The 19,873-nt window shown below is 40.1% G+C and overlaps 1 protein-coding gene across 1 annotated transcript in view; it reads right to left on the bottom strand.

The window, feature by feature from the left end:
* Nucleotides 1-19,873, bottom strand: part of CAAP1 (caspase activity and apoptosis inhibitor 1) — a 51,279-nt gene that overhangs the window by 7,381 nt on the left and 24,025 nt on the right. The window contains exon 5 of the mRNA XM_055131073.1: nt 11,010-11,083. Coding sequence (XP_054987048.1) covers nt 11,010-11,083 — 74 coding nt within the window. The remainder of the gene's footprint in view (nt 1-11,009; nt 11,084-19,873) is intronic.

Raw genomic sequence — 19,873 nt, 5'->3', positions numbered from 1 at the left:
TCAATGACGGTTGAAGGCATCGTTCGGGATGGGAGATGTGTGCTGAAAGTAGATAAAGGACCAAATGCAATAGTCTCTCAGTATCTGTATCGCAAACCATAATGCCCCAAAGTAGAGAGAGACAGTATGGGGGAAATTGTCTGCCATAGAAGCAGGGGGAGGGGTAGGATGGCGGGGGCAGGATACTGGGGACATTGGGTGTTGGAAAATGTGTACTAGTGGACGGATGGGTGATGGGTGTTTGATCATTGTATGGCTAAAACTCAAATATGAAAGCTTCGTAACTGTATCTCATGATGAATGAGAGAAAGAGAGAAAGAAAGAAAGAAAGAAAGAAAGAAAGAAAGAAAGAAAGAAAGAAAGAAAGAAAGAAAGAAAGAAAGAAAGAGAAAGAAAGAAAAAGAAAGAAAGAGAGAGAAAGAAGGAAAGAAAGAAAGAGAGAAAGAAAGAAAGAAAGAGAGAGAAAGAAAGAAAGAAAGAAAGAAAGAAAGAAAGAAAGAAAGAAAGAAAGAAAGAAAGAAAGAAAGAAAGAAAGAAAGAAAGAAAAAAAGAAAGAAAGAAAGAAAGAAAAGAGAAGGAAAGAAGGAAAGAAAGAAACTACAAAAAAATGCAATTTGTTGTTACACAGATGATTCTGGAGAAAATCGGTTAAGTCAGTCAGAAGGAGAGAGCCAGAAACGGATGATCTCATATGTGGGATATAAAGGGACATAGCAGGGGAACAACAAATGACCACAAGCAACAGAAACTAAGAACTGAGAACTGGTACTCAGTGAGAAACTTACCACAGCTGGAGGGCAGGGGTGTGGTGGGAAGGGAGAATAGCATGGGAGGGACCCCGAGATAATGATGGAGGCTGCACTACAGAACCTCAAATAATAAGTACTTTGAGCAAATATGTGCACACCACTGATTTCAGATTTCTACAGATTTCTTGATAATTGCACTAATATTTTGAGACATGCTATAAGCTATGCATATGACATAATAAAGCTCTGCTGATAATTTCAACATGACTCATAAAAGTAAACCTGACATAAATTTTCAGTAAAATTCTCACTTCATTGAGAGGCTACTGAACTCTGAAAAAAAAAAAAAACAGTGCTTACTATTTCCAAAAGATGAGGTAAAACATGAGGGATTTAAATGGTCCATGGAATACTCATATAGTTACCGTTAGGGCAAAGTGTGGAGAGAGAGGGAACAGCAAAAGCAAAGTCCTTGAAACAAAGTCCTAGACTTGAGTGAGTGCTGGAGGAAAACAAGGGGCAGTGTGACAGGCATTTAAAGCTGCACTGGCCACTGACCAGAGGAAGGAAGGATTTACAATTCATTTTCAAGCTACTGGAAGATTTTGATGTCCATAGTACAAGAAACATTCTTACAGGTTAAAATACCATTCAGGCGTGTTGTGTGGCAAACAGAAAAGAAAGCACAGAGAGAAACCAGAGGCACTGGAATAATGTAAGAATCAATACACAAAATAATATGGTTAAGGAAAACTGTGAGGCACTTGGATTCTAAATACTTTAAAAGAAAAGAGGATTCAAAAGTGACTCCCAGGTTCCTGGCCTTGACACTAGAAGAAAGCAAACACTACTTACAGGAGGGAGAAGCAAGGCTTTGAAGCTTGGCTGTGCTGCGTTTTTGCCTGTTTGTTTGCTTTTTTTTTTCCATCGGGGAGTAGGAAAGGCATCTGAAAGTTATGCTGGGAAATATTAACTTTAGAATGCTTACTCACCATCTCATGAGTAACTTCACTACATGAGTAACAGAAAGAGATCTGAATACCAAAATAAATTTATAGCTGTCAGACTTTTCAAACTATAGAGTGTTAGTGCCTGGAAGTACAGAAAAGAGAAAAACACAAAGGATAAGTCATGGGAAAAATCACCCAGTACAAGTCAGATGGAGCGGGGACGGGGAGCACCATACAAACAGGGCAGAGAAGACAGGGTCGGAGAAGGAGAAATAACCACTGGTGCCAAACATGGCTGGCGCATTATGATGAAGACTCAGCAATGACCAGTGAAACTGGGGCTGGCAACAGTTCACTGAGGAGAACGGTGGGGAGGGCACTGATTAGGGAAGGAGTGGAAACAACAAAAGGCGAGCGAGGGGGGCCAGAGCAGGAGTATAGCAGGTAAGGCGCTTGCCTTGCATGCTGCATATCTGCCTCTCGGGTTTGATCCCCGGTGTCCCATATGGTCCCTGGAGTACCACCAGAAGTAATTTCTGAGTGCAGAGCCAGGAGTAAGCCCTGAGCACTGCCGGGTGTGGCCCCCAAACCAAAATATAAAATAAGACTTCAAAAAGGTAAGTGGCTCCCAATATGAAAATGGAGCTAGTTTCAGGAACACAGAGCTAATTTATTTTAACAGGGAGAAGAAAAGCACTATGTTTAGATACTGGTGGATATGAAAAAGGAACTTATATATGTTTCCTTTATTAGACAATTTCTTTTCTAAGCTAAGTCACACATTTTAACCATTCTATATCTGGTCCCTGCAAAAAATGATTCATTTGCTAGAAGAGACATATTCTTCCAATTTTGAAGACATTGTTTCAAAGAGGTACTGAATTCATGTTTTAAATTATAATTCAAAGGACACAGAGGACAAATGAGTAACAGCTACATAAAGGTAAGTGGTGACTTCATACCTGTTCTAATAAGAGACAGAATGATATTAAAACAATGAAGTAAAAAACACTAGTAATGATGGTAGAGATGATTATAACAAAAGCTGTTATTTAAGGCACACTTACTATATACTACATATTTCTCTTAAGTACTTAACATATTTGAACTCATTAAATCCCTATGCCAAAAAATGCAATAAACACTTATTATTCCCATTTTCTTTTTTTTTTTTTTTCTGCTTTTTGGATCACACCTGGCGATGCACAGGGGTTACTCCTGGCTCTGCACTCAGGAATTACCCCTGGCTGTGCTCAGGGGACCATATGGGATGCTGGGATTTGAACCCGGGTCGGCCGCGTGCAAGGCAAACGCCCTACCCGCTGTGCTATCTCTCCAGCCCCCCATTATTCCCATTTTCTAAATGAGAAAACTGAGGAACAGAGGGTTTAAGTACTCACCCTAGTTCACACAACTAAATTTGGCAAAGCCAAAATGTAAACTTAGGACTGGCGTGACAGTATACCCAGCAGGGCATTTGCTTTGTATGCAGTCAATCTGGGTTCAATCACATATACCCCATTTGATTCCCCTAGAACACCAGGAGTGATCCCTGAGTGCACACAAAGCCAGTAAGTAGTAAGACCTGAGCACCTCCAGGTGCAGTCCATACACAAAAATTCAAACTAAGTGAATCTCAAAAATCTATACATTTAGACATATACTGCCTCCCAGATCCTAAAAGAATCTGAACGATCACAGAAATATCATAGATGAGAATGCTGATTTAAGTTAAATATAAGTTCTTGGCAGTCTCCTAAAACCTAACTAAAAATGAAATATGTAGGAGACAAAAATCTAAAATAGCATGCATTAAATGTGAATAAATATACAGGTATCCAAAATATATAAAGAACTCTAAAACTTAACAATTAGAGAACAAACAATCCAATTAAAAATGGGGGAAAGACTTAAAGAGACAAGTCACTAAGGAGGTATGTAAATGCAGAGGCATATGAAAAAATATTCAACATCATTACCATGAGGTTATTAAAGAGTGAAAATAATGAGATACCACTAAATACCTAGAGTATGCCCCAAATCCCCAAACACTGACGGCACTAGCAAGGATGTGGAACAAACAACAGAAACTCTTACTCAGTGCTGCTAGGAATGCAAAACAGTTCAGCACTTTGAAGATAGTTTGGCAGTTTCATACAAAACTAAACTTGGTTTCTATCCAGAGTTGAAAACTTATGTCCATACAAAAACCTGAATACGAATGATTACTGCAGCTTTACTCATGGCTGCCAAAAGGCAGACACAACCAAGATGTTACTTAATAGGTAGAGGGCTAAGCATGCTGCAGTACATCTGGGCAGCGGAAGATCATTCAGCAACAAACAAATTAACAAGCGACAGGAAGACACAGAAGAGGCTTGAAAGTGAAATAAGTCAATCTGACATTCCAAAAGATAAAACTACAGAGAATAGAGCTCAGTGGTTGCCAGTAGTCTGAGGGAAGGAAAGAAGGAACAAACTATTCAGGTATTATCTAGTTATATCAAAATATATACAACTTACAACACAAAGAAGGAACCTTTATATAAACTGTGCTTTATAACGTAATATGTGTGTTAATATAAACTCTATACATCACACAGAAAAGACTTAATCTTGACTGTCAATTATAACACACTTAGAAGAGAACTAATACAGGAAACTGGGAGAAGGAAGTAGTTATATAAAAGCGCTGCAATTTCTTTTCCTGTAAGCAGAAAGCCTAAAAAAATTAAACACCCATTTTTTAAAAAGTAAACGTTTACTGAGAAGGACAGAGAAGGAAAGAAACCAAAGAGGGAAGAGGAGGCAGCAAGGAAGTAACTAAACCACAGAGCCAGCAACACGCGGGCAGGAGACCGGACTGAAATAACTCGATGTCGTGCTTGCCAGGGCGAGAGCCCCGGCTCAGCACAGCCACAGGCACACAGAAGGCCCCCTGCGCCCCATCAGGAGTGACTCTGAGAAACCACACATGTGGCCCCCAAACAACAAAAAAACCCAACAACACCCCAGGTGTGGCTCCAAGCCCAAGAAAAGGTACTGAGGGAGGAAACCTGGAGATATGGGTAGATGGAAGGTGACATTGTGGCAGAACTGGCGTGAGACATTGTAAATGCCCGAAACTCTATTATTGATAGCTTTGTGAATCATGCCACAAAGTAGAGGCCAGAGCGACAGCACAGCAGGTAGGCTGTTTGCCTTGCACGTGGCCAACCCGGGTTCTATCCAGCATCTCTCATGATCCCCTGAGCACAGCAGAGCAGTGCAGAGCCAGGAGTAACCCTTGAGCCTCGCCAGGTGTAGTCCAAAACACAAACAAAAAATTTGAAAAGAAGAAGTAGCTTATCTGTAAATTCAATATATATACTAACTAAACATAAACGATGTACGAAGAGAAGCATTAAATCAGATACTGTGGTGTGGGATAAGCAAACAGTTCAGAGAGCTGCTTTTCCCGCCCATCCTCTCTTCCTCCCTCTCTCCCTCTCCCATCTAAGAAGGTATTTTTTTCTAATGAACTGGATAAGAACATGAATGAGAAGTGAACCCAAAAGGGATCCCAACAAATGGCGAAGATTTATAACAACATGTAAAGTAACTGCCTTAGGCTTGTGTCTAGTATTCTGGGAAATATATCACAAGACAGACCAACTAAGTTAGGTACAACTTAAAGGAACATGGAAATAAACATTTTTCTCAAAACACTGAATCAAAATCTTCACATGCCCATTCTTGATAAAATATAAACAGGGTGCTGTGCATTCAAAAATCTGGCCGGCTTACTGTTTTGTTTTTCAGTGTGGAAAAACTCACATTTAAATGCAACAGAGGGCCCTTCAAAAGTACAGAAACAGTATGGGCAAATCTGCCACACAAAATGTAATTTTCACCCTTTCATTCAACTACTATTCACAGAAAGAGACAAATTAAAGAGGAAGGGGGGTGGGTGGGAGATTCTGTTTAGTGTCATTGCCGATATCAACTTGTGAAAGCGCTCAAAGGAATCAGAGAAGGAATGTAAATTCTTATGTAGCCCACACTGATGTTTCAGACCACGATCTCTTTTAAGTTCACTAATTGCTGAACTGGACATCATTTTCCTAGAACAAGATTTTAAAAACTCCTTTAAAGAAGTTAACTGGTGCTGAGAAACTGCTTTCCGTGAGTACTTATTTGTTAAAGCCAATCAAGGAGACAATCAAGGGCTGAGAAGAAAAGAATTAGATTCCAACTTTTAAAGCAAATCAGTGGCACATATGCTTCTCTACTTCCAACTCCAAACAGCATCTTTCTTTTCAGTTTCTGCAAGGTGCTTCAACACTCATGCCAGCAATTTAGGTCCCAAAGGGGGAGACAAACATAAGTTTTATCTACCAGTAGAGGAATTTCTAAAGCAACAAATATAGGCAAGTATTTAAAACTGTCTGCCTACAATGCTGTTTAAGAAATAAACACTCGTCAAGTCGTCTATCCAAGTCTCTGATGGGATGACTCACGGGCTGGAGCACATGAGCACAATCTGCATGTGGGAGTCCTTGGTTCAGTCCTGCCCTAAACACTAAGTCAGGAGTAGCTACCCCTCAACACACGACACCTGTGATCCAAAATCCCCTCTCCCCACAGAAAGTCTCTGATAGCATGATGACATCTTTCTCAATATCTTTCATGTCTGTTTTAGTTTTAGGGACACACCCAATTGTACTCAGTGATTACTCCTGGCTCTATGCTCAGGGATCACTCCTGGCTGTGCTTGGGGCACCATGTTAGGGTGGCCTGGACCAAACCGGTGTCAGCCACATGCAAGGCAAATGCTCTATGTGCTATCTAAAGCACCAACTCTTTAAAAAATTTTTTTAATGGTGTATTTATTCCTAGACCCATGGTTATAAAATTTTTCTCTTTCTAAATGGGGAGGGGAAAGGATAGGGGGTGGGGGTGGAACATACCTAGTGGTGCTCAGGGGACATTCCTGGTGATGCTCAGGGGATCATATAGTGCAAGCAAATCATGTGCTCAACCCTTAATCTACGAAACTGTTTCCAGCACAAAACAACTTTTTCTTAGCCTTAAACTCTTCCTTTATTGCTCATTATTCTATTCTTTTCTCTACTTACCAATCTTTATTTTTTCTGTTTGGTTCTCTACCTTTGTTAAGAGTAACATAACAATTAAAACATAACTTTGTTCAATTTTTCCATTTATACCTCACCTTAAGAATCTGAATAAATCTATCTTTGATATGTTTGCTAAATCTCTCATCACGTTTAATTTTCTTTTAGAATAAATAAGCTATAGCCATCCTCGGTACTCTGAGGTAGCTGAAAACAATGCTTCCGAACAGTGAACCAATGTGGGGGCCCTAGAATATTCAAGAGGGCCACAGGAGAAAACTGCAGAAATGGAAGGCCAAGTGCAAGATGAGAAGGTCAACGGGTAGAATGAGGGGTCACAGGAAAGAAGTAAGCTCAACAGGAAGCCACAGTCAGAAAAAACACTGAGAATCATTAGTCTAAAAGAACAGTCTCAGGACTGGCAACGTAGCTAACCAGCAAGTGAATGCCTTGAATTTGAGACATGAATTTGATCCCCAGGACCACACACACAAAAATAAGTAAAAGAGTCACTCAACTTCATTATGCAGACATAGCAGGAAAAATATCTATTTACTGCATTATATGTATGATACAGTGTGTTCTAAAAGAATAAATCAGAATGTACCATTATGATAATATATGAAGTTTAATACCTTTCAAAAGGGAGACATTTTATATATAATTACTTTGAAAGTTTCGGCACTTTCTTCTTGCATTCTCTAAGAACAAAAATATGCATTCCAAACATTCCTACCCATTCACCCGTTAAAAACTACCCTCCAATTTCTTGAGGCTTTTGTTCACAAAGTAAGTTTTTCTGTCAATTTTAAATGAGAATGTAAAAACTGTCGAAATATTTAATTATATTTTGACCCTTTGATTTGCAACTAACTTGCAAACCAAAGGGTCAAGATAAAATTGTACAAGGAAACCTTATTTTTGAAGTGGAAATAGTTGAACTTAATCACAGCTGAAATTTTCCTGATATAGGTATGTTTTTAAGAGAAAGAAAGGAAGAATTTTTAGGAGAGAAAGGAAGAATTTCTTCTTGAGAAAACTAATGTTAAAGGTAGTATATAAAATGATTAAAATTAGTAAGAGCGAGTAAATGTTTTACTGATTTTGAGCATCACAAACTACTCGGAGACATTATTTACTTATTGTGACTACTTAAATGAATATATTTCAGGAAACCATCAGACACCTTAAAAACAAAAGCACCTTTTCCTTTAGTAGAATAAGCTGTAAGCATAGACAAAATGTGTATTTCATTCCCCTTCAATTAAGCAATGTCAAGAAAACAGTTCCTAGGCATTCAACCCGAGCACAGAGACTGCACGGAGGATAGTTCTTCACAAAATCTGATAGCTAGCAAAGGAACTTCAAGATCAAAGCCAAACACGCAAACAAGGCATAGATGGGCTCTACAACAGCGACACCAAGCGGTGGTATCTGAAATAGGCGCTGCAGAACTTGGATACTGAGATCTTGAAGAATAGGCTTCCTTTCTGGCACTTATGATTCTTTAAGATTAAATTGAGCCAAAAATCTGCCTAAGAATAGCCTTATACTAGCCTTGATTTTGCTCTTGGAGGTAATATAAAACAAGCCTCGTCACTCTTCAACTTGAAAGCCCTTCAAATATTTTGGTGACTACTATGAACTTTGGCTCTTCAACCTTAAATTAATATCCAAATTAAATTTAGGTATTTCTCATGTACAGTTAAGAAAATTTCTCCCGATAACATCTGAGCCAGGACGCAAGCCTAAGAGCAGAACTGTTTTTCATTTTCTGAGAGGTGGTGTTGGAATCCAGTTCAGCACATACAAGGCATGTGCTCTACCAATAAACCACCTGCCCCAAAAGCAAAATTCTTGACGTCACATAGGAAAACAATTTACAAAATTATACAATCCCCTTATTTTGAACTTAAAAATTTAAATGCAGACAATCACTTTAAAAATACTGAATATCTTAAAGCAATGTATTTTACATAAATATAGCACTGTCCCTCCAGTTGTTCATCAACTTGCTTGAGCGAGCACCAGTAACATCTCCATTGAGACTTGTTACTGTTTTTGGCATATCGAGTAAGCCACGGGTAGCTTGCCAGGCTCTGCCGTGTGGGCGGGATACTCTCGGTAGCTTGACAGGCTCTCCGAGAGGGACGGAGGAATAGAAACCGGGTCAGCCATGTGCAAGGCAAATGCTCGCTCTACCCGCTGTGCTATCACTCAAGTTTCAGTCACTACAACTTATAATACTGTTAATGTCAGAGTTTCATGTATCCAATGCTCCAAGACTCCACTGTCCACCAGAGTGTCCACTTCCCTTCACCACTATCTCAGGGTCTCCCTCAACCACCCCAAGCCCTTTGCCCCCTCTTCCTGCCATCTACCCACTGTGGTAAGCTCAGTTCTGTCCACCAGTTCTCGGGTTCTACTGCCCTCAGCCATTTGCTGTCCCCTTGCACTGCTTCCTTATATCCCACATTTGAGACAGATTACTCTGACAAATAAGAGTTTTAAAACTATATCGCAAATAACCAAATTAGAACATCTATACAAACCATCATTGTTTTTAAAAACAGAGCTAATTCCTCTTGTCATGCAAGCCCTAAAATTTTCCATAGATCTCAGGGTATGTGCATTCATATACATAAACACAGCTGTGCTGAACATAAAGAAGAAAACGAAAACAGGTTTCTTATACAAATGCCCTCTTGCTTAAAATGAGTGACTTGGGAAACCTAACAGAGACATTTCTATTTTACTACAGTATCAATCAACAGGGCTGGAGCGATAGCACAGCGAGTAGGACATTTGTCTTGCATGAGGCTGACTGGGGTTCAATTCTTCCGCCCCTCTCGGAGAGCCCGGCAAGCTACCGAGAGTATCTCGCCCGCACGGCAGAGCCTGGCAAGCTACCCGTGGCATACTCGCTATGCCAAAAACAGTAACAGCAAGTTTCACAATGGAGACATTACTGGTGCCCGCTCGAGCAAATCAATGAGCAATGGGATGACAGTGATACAATGATACAATGATCAATCAACAGCAGATTATAATTACATTTAAATTCCTGTATAGAAGAGGTACTTCTACATGCTATTAGCTCTCTATATGAAGTATGGCAGGGGTGAGAGCAAGAGTACAGCGGGTAGGGCATTGACCTAGCATACGGCCAGCCTGGGTTCAATTCCCAGCACCTTGTATGGCCCCGGAGTCCTGCCAGGAGTGATATCTGAGTGCAGAGCCAGGAGTAAGCCCTAGCACCAGTAGGTGTGGCTCCCCCCCTTTTTTTTTTAAATACTGTCAGTATCATACACACCAACAGGTCATACAATAAAATTTATTTTACTCTGAGAGTAAAGAGAAAATTCTGTGCTGCTTTTTATCTTAAGTCTACTAAACAAAGGGTTACTTTTTTTTTTTTTTTTTTGCTTTTTGGGTCACACCCGGTGATGCACGGGGTCACTCCTGGCTCATGCACTCAGGAATTATCCCTGGCGGTGCTCAGGGGACCATATGGGATGCTGGGATTCGAACCTGGGTCGGCCGCGTGCAAGGCAAACGCCCTACCCGCTGTGCTATCACTCCAGCCCCACAAAGGGTTACTTTAATACAAAATAAATATCAATGAATTTTCATAAATGGCTAAGCCATTAAATGACAATAAATTCACAGGGAGCATTGGACTGCTAACTGTAAGCAAGAACAGCACACTATGAAAGAAAAGTGAGAATGTTAAATCAATTTTGAAGTCCCAGCATTAAAAACAGACATTATTAGCTCACTCAGGAAAAAAAAGACAGTAATATCATAATCTACCAGAGTTTCTCAGCCATGCCAATGGTGCTAGGCCCATGGTGCTAGGCTGGGAAGGAAACCCAGGCCTTCCACAGGCAAAGCAAGGGCTCCGGCCTACTGAGCTATCTCTGACCCAAACACCAGCAAATAGTGTTAGGGGCCAAAATCATTGAAAAATGACAACTTCCTGATGAAATCTATAACTGCACATTGCAAACATACAATCAGTCCAGTGGCTAAAGGAGAGATGAAAGTATATATTCTTTACTTTTCCAACCTTAAACTAAGTAAGTAATTTTTCCCAAACTGTAAAATGGGGTCAGCAGGAATGCTGTGAAAATTTATTACTGGTAAAATGCTGATAACCTTCAATCCAAAATATAAATTAAGTATTTGATTCATACCTTGTTTTAATTCCAAGCCTTCAGGTTGCTTGTTCTCTCTCAGAGCTGAAGCAGAATCTATACAGCTGTCTTGTCTGGGAAATAAAAATAAATAAAAACTTTAAAATATACTCAAACAATATTACCATTCATGTTCCTAAGAACAATTGAGAAGACCCCCTGAATTCTCCAGGCCTACTTATTCAGAGCACTCTGAAATGTCAGAAACATGTTTACAAGTTATCAGAAACAGCAACCAGAGCCCAGGGAGTTGAAGCAGCAGATAAGGCACCTTGCGCACAGCCAACCTGAGTTCAATCCCCCTGCACCACATAGGGTCCTCCAAGCACCACCAGCAGTGATCCCTGAGCACAGGGCTAGGAGTAGACCCTGAGCACAGCAGGGATGGCTCCCAAAACAAAACAGAAAACAACCAGGAAACAACCAAAAACAAAACCCAGAAGCAGCAGCAACCATACAACAAGACTGATGCAAGCAGTACAGGTTACCCGGCACTAACTAACTATGTCATTAAAAAGTTCTGATTCATTATATTCTGCAACAGAGCTGCAAACACTAATGCTCTTTTGCTGTTTTTCGGTTTGTGGGCCATACCCAGTGCTGCTCAGGGCTACCTCCTGGGTCTGCACTCAGGGTTTACTCTGGCAGGGTTCTGGGGACTATGTGGGCTGCCGGAAATAGAACCTGGTCCCACGCAAGGCAAACGCCTTACCTGCTGCACTATCTCTTCAGCTCCACTTAATGCCATCTTAATATTAATGTTTGCAGGGTCAGGAATGTAGCTTAGTGAGAGAGTACATGGTTCATGTGTAAGACCCTGGGTTTGATCCTGGTCATCAAAAATAAATAGATAAATAAAATATTGGGGTTCATAACACTTTTCAGCAAAAAAAAAATAGTAGTTGCACACATTCAAAATATTCTTTAAAAATAATTATTACCTTTTGAGAATTTGTACACACAAAAAAAGTATCTAGCCCCCCCGCCTCTCTCTCTTCCTCACACACACACACACACACACACACACACACACACGCACATACACACAATCCCTCAACTATCCAATGGAAAAAGACCTGTGGCCATCTCTCTCTTCTTCCTGTGTGCGGGGACAGCCTTCCGAGTGGTGCTCAGGCGCCACTCCCAGAGACCCTCGGAGCACCAGGCTAGTGGCTCTGTGCTAAGGCCCAATGATGTGCTGCTCACGTCCTGTGAAGAGTCCTTGGGCCTGGGGTACTAGAAACCACTAAGGGCCTCCCTGCTAGTGCTCTGGATGCCACGTGGTGCTAGGGATTGAACCTGGGACAGGTGCAAACCAGTCATGTGCTCTAACTCCTCTACATCTCCCCTTTGGGACATTTACAGTCTAGCATTCCAGTCACGTTCTGGCACTCAGATGCTTTTTTCCATTAAATCTTAATCAACAGAGCACATATTCAAATAAAAATTATTTGGACTTGGTTATTACACATGGTTATATATGAATTATTAGGATATCCGAGAGAGGTATAATTCAAACTATCTGTTTTTTTTTTAATACTTCTTTTTGCCTAATATCTCCTCTGTAAATTTTATTGTTTCAAAGAATGATACACAAATCCCAAGGAAGATACAAACAATATTCTTTGGCAATCCAGGGACAGACTGAGTGCCAATCTACTACATTAAGAGCACTGAAGGAAATAAAGTTAAAATGTGCTACCTCAAGCTTTACATTCAAATCACACAATACCTAAGAGGAACATTAATTTGCCGTTATGCATCTTCCCTTGGAGAAAATGTTCTCGTTTATGCATCTCTGGCAATTCATTTTTCCTCTAAACATACACACCTAATTTGCAAAGAAAATGACAAGACTGGAGAGAGAGTACAGGAGTTAAGGCACTGCATATGCCAACCTGGTTTGATCCCTGGCACCACCAGGAGTAAGCCCTATGCACCCCTAGATGAGGCCCAAAATAAGTAAATATATAATGTAAAATCACCATTCAAAAGGCCATAGGCATGTGTAGTAATATGTGCAATATTGCAGCTAAGAATGTCTAACCAATATCTGTGGATTAGTCAGACAACCCTGAAATAGAAAGGAATGTTCTACTGCCAAAAAACAAAAAAAAAGAGAAATAATTAAATGTTAACCTTATAAAAGACAAAGAGGCTAAATACGGCAATTAAACATTATAATTGACTTGAGACTGCTAAACTGAAGGGTGGCAATATCATAAAAGATATTGAGTCACATGACAAAGCAAAATACTGATTGCAGAATGGATAAAAATAGTGTATCAACATTAATTTAGTGCAGCTGATCTTGTATAGGAGTTATGTAAAATGGAATACTGCTTTTTTAAAATACAACTAGTTTTTAGGGACAAAGTATCATAAGATAGTTTTGATAATTTAGAAAAAATATGCATGGTTATAAAACTAGGAGTTCAAAGGAAATAAAATATTAATAATTGGTAACCCTAGATATAGAGAAACATATGGTGGTTTTTTTTAACTATTTTCACCCTTCTTGCAACATTTTAGTAAGTCTAAAATAATTTCCAAATACAAAACTTTCATAATAAGCAAAAGACATTTTATTTCCTCTGTGAAATCTCCACTGGATCCTCTTCAGATAAAACTGGACCCCTCTATACAGACTACCAGCTGCAATAAACAATTTCTTTTAATGCCTGAAGAGAATTTAAAAATAGTCTGCTTTATCTTAAATTGAGTTTGAAGGCTGTTGAAGTTGCTAAGCAGAACTCAAACAGTAGGTGTAGTGCACCACCTTGTGGATGAAAAGGGTAAGCTAGATGCTTTTACACTGGCCCTATTACTTCAGGTGGGGGGTAAAAAAAACCCAAAACCCAGAAAATACTTTGAAATTTTATGCTAGAAATTTTTTTTTCAAGAAGAACTTTTGTCTTTCTGCGGTTCTGCGGAGATCCCGGCCGAGGACGTCGGCTTCCGACCCTCCCCAGAAGACTTCCCCCTACATGCGCCCCTGGTGAATAAAAAGCTTTGATCCAAAAAAAGAAAACTTGCAACCAAAATTATCTAATTTATTCAGAGTTCTCTAATTTATGGGTAGTAAAGGGCTAAAAAGGCAAGATACAAAAAAGGAAATGTTTTAAATTAAGAAAATCACGATATTCTTAAAACTTCAGAGCTGACACGCCGGGGGGTTGGAAAGGTTTCGCGATGCTTTTTAAACCATTTTTGTATCTGTGCTACTCCAAAGCACTTGATGAAAAGTTGCTCTCAGTGGTTTAATAAGGAAGGGGAGAGACTTCAGCCTCCAGAGGAAAAGTACTTTTCCTCCCCCTGGAACATCAAAGGCTCCCCGACATCAAGTTTCTCATGGTTGTTGCACCTGAATCATAGGGATCCCCTGCCCCTCCCCCAAAAAAATACTGTCAAGTTGTGCCTTTTGTTCTGGAACTGTCAGTGAACACAGCACTAGCACTCGTGTACACTGAGTGGATGCTGTTAAAGACGTGACAGCTGCCGTGTGCTCACGAGGCCTCATGAAAGTATGATTTACCCAGAAACCCTGTAGTTTCATCTGCTGACGCTGTCTGTTGAAAATAAATTTTGGATTTTTTTTCCGTCCCCCGCAAAAAAAATAGGATATATGTATCTTCTTTCTAACTTATATTTATTAATTTCAAACACTTTAAACTTAACTGTTTCACTTTAAAAGTACTGAGAATTTTGTAACAGCTGGAGAGCAAGGGAGAGAAGGGAGAAGATGGGAAACTGTCTACTCTATTTGGGGTTAAAAACCTTTATTTTTGTAATTCTTTACATTAAAGAGAAAAAAAAAGCCTGTTTTTACTTTTTAATTCCCTTCTCCTACCTGCAGTGCTCCTTCAGAGCGATAGCACAGCGGGTAGGGCGTCTGCCTTGCATGCGGCAGACCCGGTTCGATTCCTCTGTCCTCTCGGAGAGCCGGGCAAGCTACAGAGAGTATCCCGCCCACACAGCAGAGCCTGGCAAGCTACCGGTGGCGTATTTGATATGCCAACAACAGTAACAAGTCTCACAATGGAGACATTACTGGTGCCCGCTTGAGCAAATCGATGAACAACGGGATGACAGTGATACAGTGATCTTGTAACAATAATAGCACCTATTCCAGGGATTTTAAGTCTTCAAGCTAACACAAGTCCAACTTTATGTTGTCCTAAATATGAGTCCATTTTTCATTCACTCAATAGATCTGTTTTCACAACCAGAAACATGTTAAATGAGAATAAAGTTGAAGGATGCATACTATCAGACGTCAAGACTATACAGCTAGGGGCTGGAGCAATAGCACAGCGGGTAGGGCGTTTGCCTTGCACGCGGCCGACCCGGGTTCGATTCCCAGCATCCCATATGGTCCCCCGAGCACCGCCAGGAGTAATTCCTGAGTGCAGAGCCAGGAGTAACCCCTGTGCCGGGTGTGACCCAAAAAGCCAAAAAAAAAAAAAAGGACTATACAGCTAGAGTAATCAAGATTTAGTGATACTGGGGAAAAAAGACACAGATTAATGGAGCAGAATAGAGTGCAGAAATGTGTGCATACATTTATGGTTTACTGATCTTTCAACCAAAATGTCCAAAGCAATTCAATGGAGAAAAGATAAGTCTTTTGAACAAATTGTGTTATACAACTGAATATCCACATAGAGGTTTTTAATCCATATTTTAATACTATACACAAATATTAACTCAAAAATGAAACTCAGATGTAAAAATGTAAAATATGTATTTTTTCTAGCAGATATAATACAAATAGTACTGAATTAATAATAGATTAACCAAATTCATGACCCACTAAAATAGAAATAACTGATAATTTGGGTTCTACTAAAAACTTTTGTTCTTTTAAAGAGAAGTAAGATCAAGCTTCTAAAGAGAAACTACAGATTGGAAGAAAATACTGGCAAGCTGTGTATCTTATAATGGAGCCCATCCTTAATCTATAAATAACTCTCAAGCCACAATAATAAAATAAACCCAAGTTTAAAACAAAAAAGGATTAAAAAATAAAGACATAAAACCAAAAAGATAGTGCAAGGTTTTCTGTTGTTTTTTTGTTTGTTTGTTTTTTTGTTTTTTTCTTTTTGGGTCACACCTGGCGATGCACAGGGGTTACTTCTGGCTCATGCACTCAGAAATTACTCCTGGTGGTGCTCCGGGGACCATATGGGATGCTGGGAATCGAACCCGGGTCGGCCGAGTGCAAGGCAAACGCCCTACCCGCTGTGCTATCACTCCAGCCCCAAGTGCAAGGTTTTAAGGCACTTGCTTGCCTTGCTTCCAATGAGTGCGGATTCAGTTCCCAGCACTGGATGATTCTCCAAGAACTGCCTGCAGTCAATCCAGAAAAGTCAGGAATATTCCTGGAGAACTGCCAGGAAGAGCCCCCGAAATAAAAATCAAAGGAAAAGAAAGTGGTGGGGCTGAATAGTGTTACAGTTAAGGCATTGCATGCAGCTGACCCCAATTTGACGCCCAGCACACCCCCACCTGATGCCACGGAGCACTCCTGAGCACCCCAGGGCACACAGCCAGTACTAGCCCCTTTCACCACCAGTAGGAGTCACCTGACCCCTGAAAATATAAACATGGCACATAAATACAATATAAATACAGTATTTGATGTTCAACCACAGTAGTATGAAGGAAATGCTTATCAAAACCGTCACACGACATAACACACGATACTACACCAGTCTCAGACCTCAGAAGTCTCAGGTAGAATTATCAAGTAGACATGACCCAGCAATCCCAAGTAAAGTGAGAAAGTCGTGGTGTTCATATAAACACTTGGACATGGAGATTTATAGCAGATCTGCAGTTGAACTGAACTGAAAACAACTCTGTCCCTCTGTTTTCCAGTGTGCCAAACCACCCCTACAACCTGGCTAGTGAACACAGATGAATACTGCAGTTCTGAAGATCAGGCATGTGGTAGGGGTCTCATGAGACTAAAGGTAAGTTCTTGCGGCTGCACTCCTTTCTGGAGACTCTTAGGAAGAATTTACATCCCAGTGATTTGACTTGTTAGAATTCAGTTTCTTGCCGTGAGAGAACCAAAGACCCAGTTTCATTGCTGGCTAAAAGGATCACTCCCAGCTTCTAAACAAGTCATTTCATACCACACTTCTCTGACCTAACTCACCCACTTTTATTCCACTTTCTTCTCGAAAGATTAGACAGACATGGGGCTGGAGTGATAGTACAGTGGATAGGGCGTTTGCCTTGCACGTGGCCGACCCGGGTTCAATTCCCAGCATCCCATATGGTCTCCTGAGCACCGCCAGGAGTAATTCCTGAGTGCATGAGCCAGGAGTATCCCCTGTGCATCGCTGGGTGTGACCCAAAAACCAAAAACCAAAAAAAATAAAGATTAGACAGACACATTCTGGATCAACCAGAAAGACCTTCTTTACAATGTCCTTACCCTTAAACACATCCACAAAGTCATGTTTGTCTATAAAGTAACACAATCTCAAATTCTGGAGATTAAAACAATCTTTGACTAAATAATGCCTAAGTGATGACTTAGGCAGTCATTATTCTGCCTAGCAGAGCACTGGGGAGCAGAAAACCGATGGTGCAGTCACACACTGAAATACCATTACACCAGGAGGAAAAAGCAGACGCTAACGTCTACATACCATATTATTCCACTCATATGACACGGGAGGTGGCACAGGGGGAGAGGAAAGGAAAGAGACCATACAAACAGAAAACAGATGAATTGATTATTAGGAAATGGGACTGATTATGTAGAATCCTAAGGGAAATTTTTGGGTATGACAGAATCATTCTACTCTGGAACTGCAGTGGTAGATGAATGACCATCTATTTGTCCAAATTGGAAAAAGAAATGGAATCGATAACAAATTTAAATTTAACATCACAGAAGTCTTAGAACAAGGTTGAGAAAAATTGTATCATGTAATGATCAATTATAACTATGTGATATATACAGATGTTTAAGTGCTGTATACTTAAAAATTAGACACACTGATATAAACCATCACTGAAAAACTTAAAAAGAAAGTAATTCAAGGAGGGCCAGGAAGATTAATAGGAAGGTGGGGCACAGCACCACCAGATCTCGTTCCTACTTTCTTTTAAGTTGTATAAGGCATATAGATGTAAACACAAGGGTCTGGGAATACCAGTAGCTCAAGTAGTAATGAACCAGTTTAGTATATGCAAGGCCTTGAGTTTCCACCTTGGTACCATATTAACTCCTGAACACACTGAGAGGTTCAGGGGGAGGGGGAACCTGTTAGTACAGTCAACTACTTTTGTAAAGGCAGAATAGTGAGTAACAATAATTACAAATCACCATGATGATCCCACTATATCCTCTAGGCCTTTGTAAAAGTAAGGGGAGGGAACTCCTAGTACCTGTTAGTATGAAAGAGACATTTCAGACACAGTAACTGCTGGGGCTGCAGAGCCAGAACAGGGGTTAAGGTACTTGCCCGCCAGGAGTAAATTCTGAGTGCAGAAGCAGGAGGAAACCCTGAACATCAGTGGGTGGTGACCCAAAAAGAAAAAGCAAAAAAAGAGAAAATACTACTAGCTAGAATATAGAAAAGCATATAGTCACTCCACTGTGGGGAAATGTAAAGTTTGTGTGAATCAATTATGCCAATATTTATTTAAACTATAAATGATGGATTGAGCATGTTGCTCAGTAGGCATGTAGGAGTGAGCCCTCAGGATAGAGGGGGAATAAGGGCCTGTATTCAGTCCCCAGCACCACAAATTAATTAATTAATTAACGTAACTACAATGCCCAATTACTTGACTCAACAATTAACTTCTAGGTTCTGATCCTATATAAAATCACAGAAAAACAAGACTACTTGTACCTGAATATATTCAAATCATTTCCAATAACCAATGATAGCTTAAATATCAAAAAACTTAAATATCTATTGATAGACTTTATGTTCTGCTATTCCCAACAAGAGGCTGTAACAGTACAGGTATATTCAGAAAGTCTTCTAAGTACTAGGAAGAACAAAAAATACACGGGAAAAAAAAATTTGATCATATGGAAAACTTACTATTAAATGAATGAAAGATACAGAGCAGAATGCTGCCATTTGTGAAAGAGGAAGAAATGTATATAAATATATGAGTGTAATGGAGATATATACTTCCATCTTTGTACATACATGGATATTGCTAAGAGGATACACAAGGCGACAGCTTACTGTGACTGCATATAAGACTAAATATGGAACAGAACAGAAAAAGAAAAGTGGAAAAAAAAAAAAAAACGAACACGCTTGGAGGCTGGAGTCATAGTACAGGGGTAGGGCGCTTGCCTTGCATGCAGCCCAGCCAGGTTCGATCCCTGGCTCCCCATCTGGTCCCACCAGGAATGATTCCTGAGAGCAGAGCCAATAGTAAGCCCTAAGCACTGCGACTGTGGCCTGAAACAACACACAAAAAATAATAATAAAAAAAAAAACAGTAACAAATACCTGCTAACACTGAGTTCTTCTTTTTATTTTTTTTGGGTGGGGCCACACCCGGTGATGCACAGGGGTTACTCAGGAATTACTCCTGGTGGTGCTCAGGGAACCATATGGGATGTGCAAGGCAAAAAGCCCTACCCGCTGTGCTAACGCTCCAGCCCCAATACTGACTTCTTAATCAGCAATGTGAGACTGTATATACTGAGTGATGAAGAAATGACTAGTTTTAAAACCCAGTTTATTTTAAAAAATACAATAAACACCATTTGGGGACTTGTATGACCGAAATGCAAAAATTAGAAAACACTGCTTCTCAAGTTACTAACAACTCCTCACATGAAAATTCAATTGCAGTTCAAAAGAGGATTCCAT

Source organism: Sorex araneus, chromosome 1, assembly GCF_027595985.1.
Source record: "Sorex araneus isolate mSorAra2 chromosome 1, mSorAra2.pri, whole genome shotgun sequence".
Taxonomy (NCBI): Eukaryota; Metazoa; Chordata; class Mammalia; order Eulipotyphla; family Soricidae; genus Sorex; species Sorex araneus.
The sequence above is the reverse complement of the archived record's forward strand: the minus strand, read 5'-3'. Positions and strand labels throughout refer to the sequence as shown.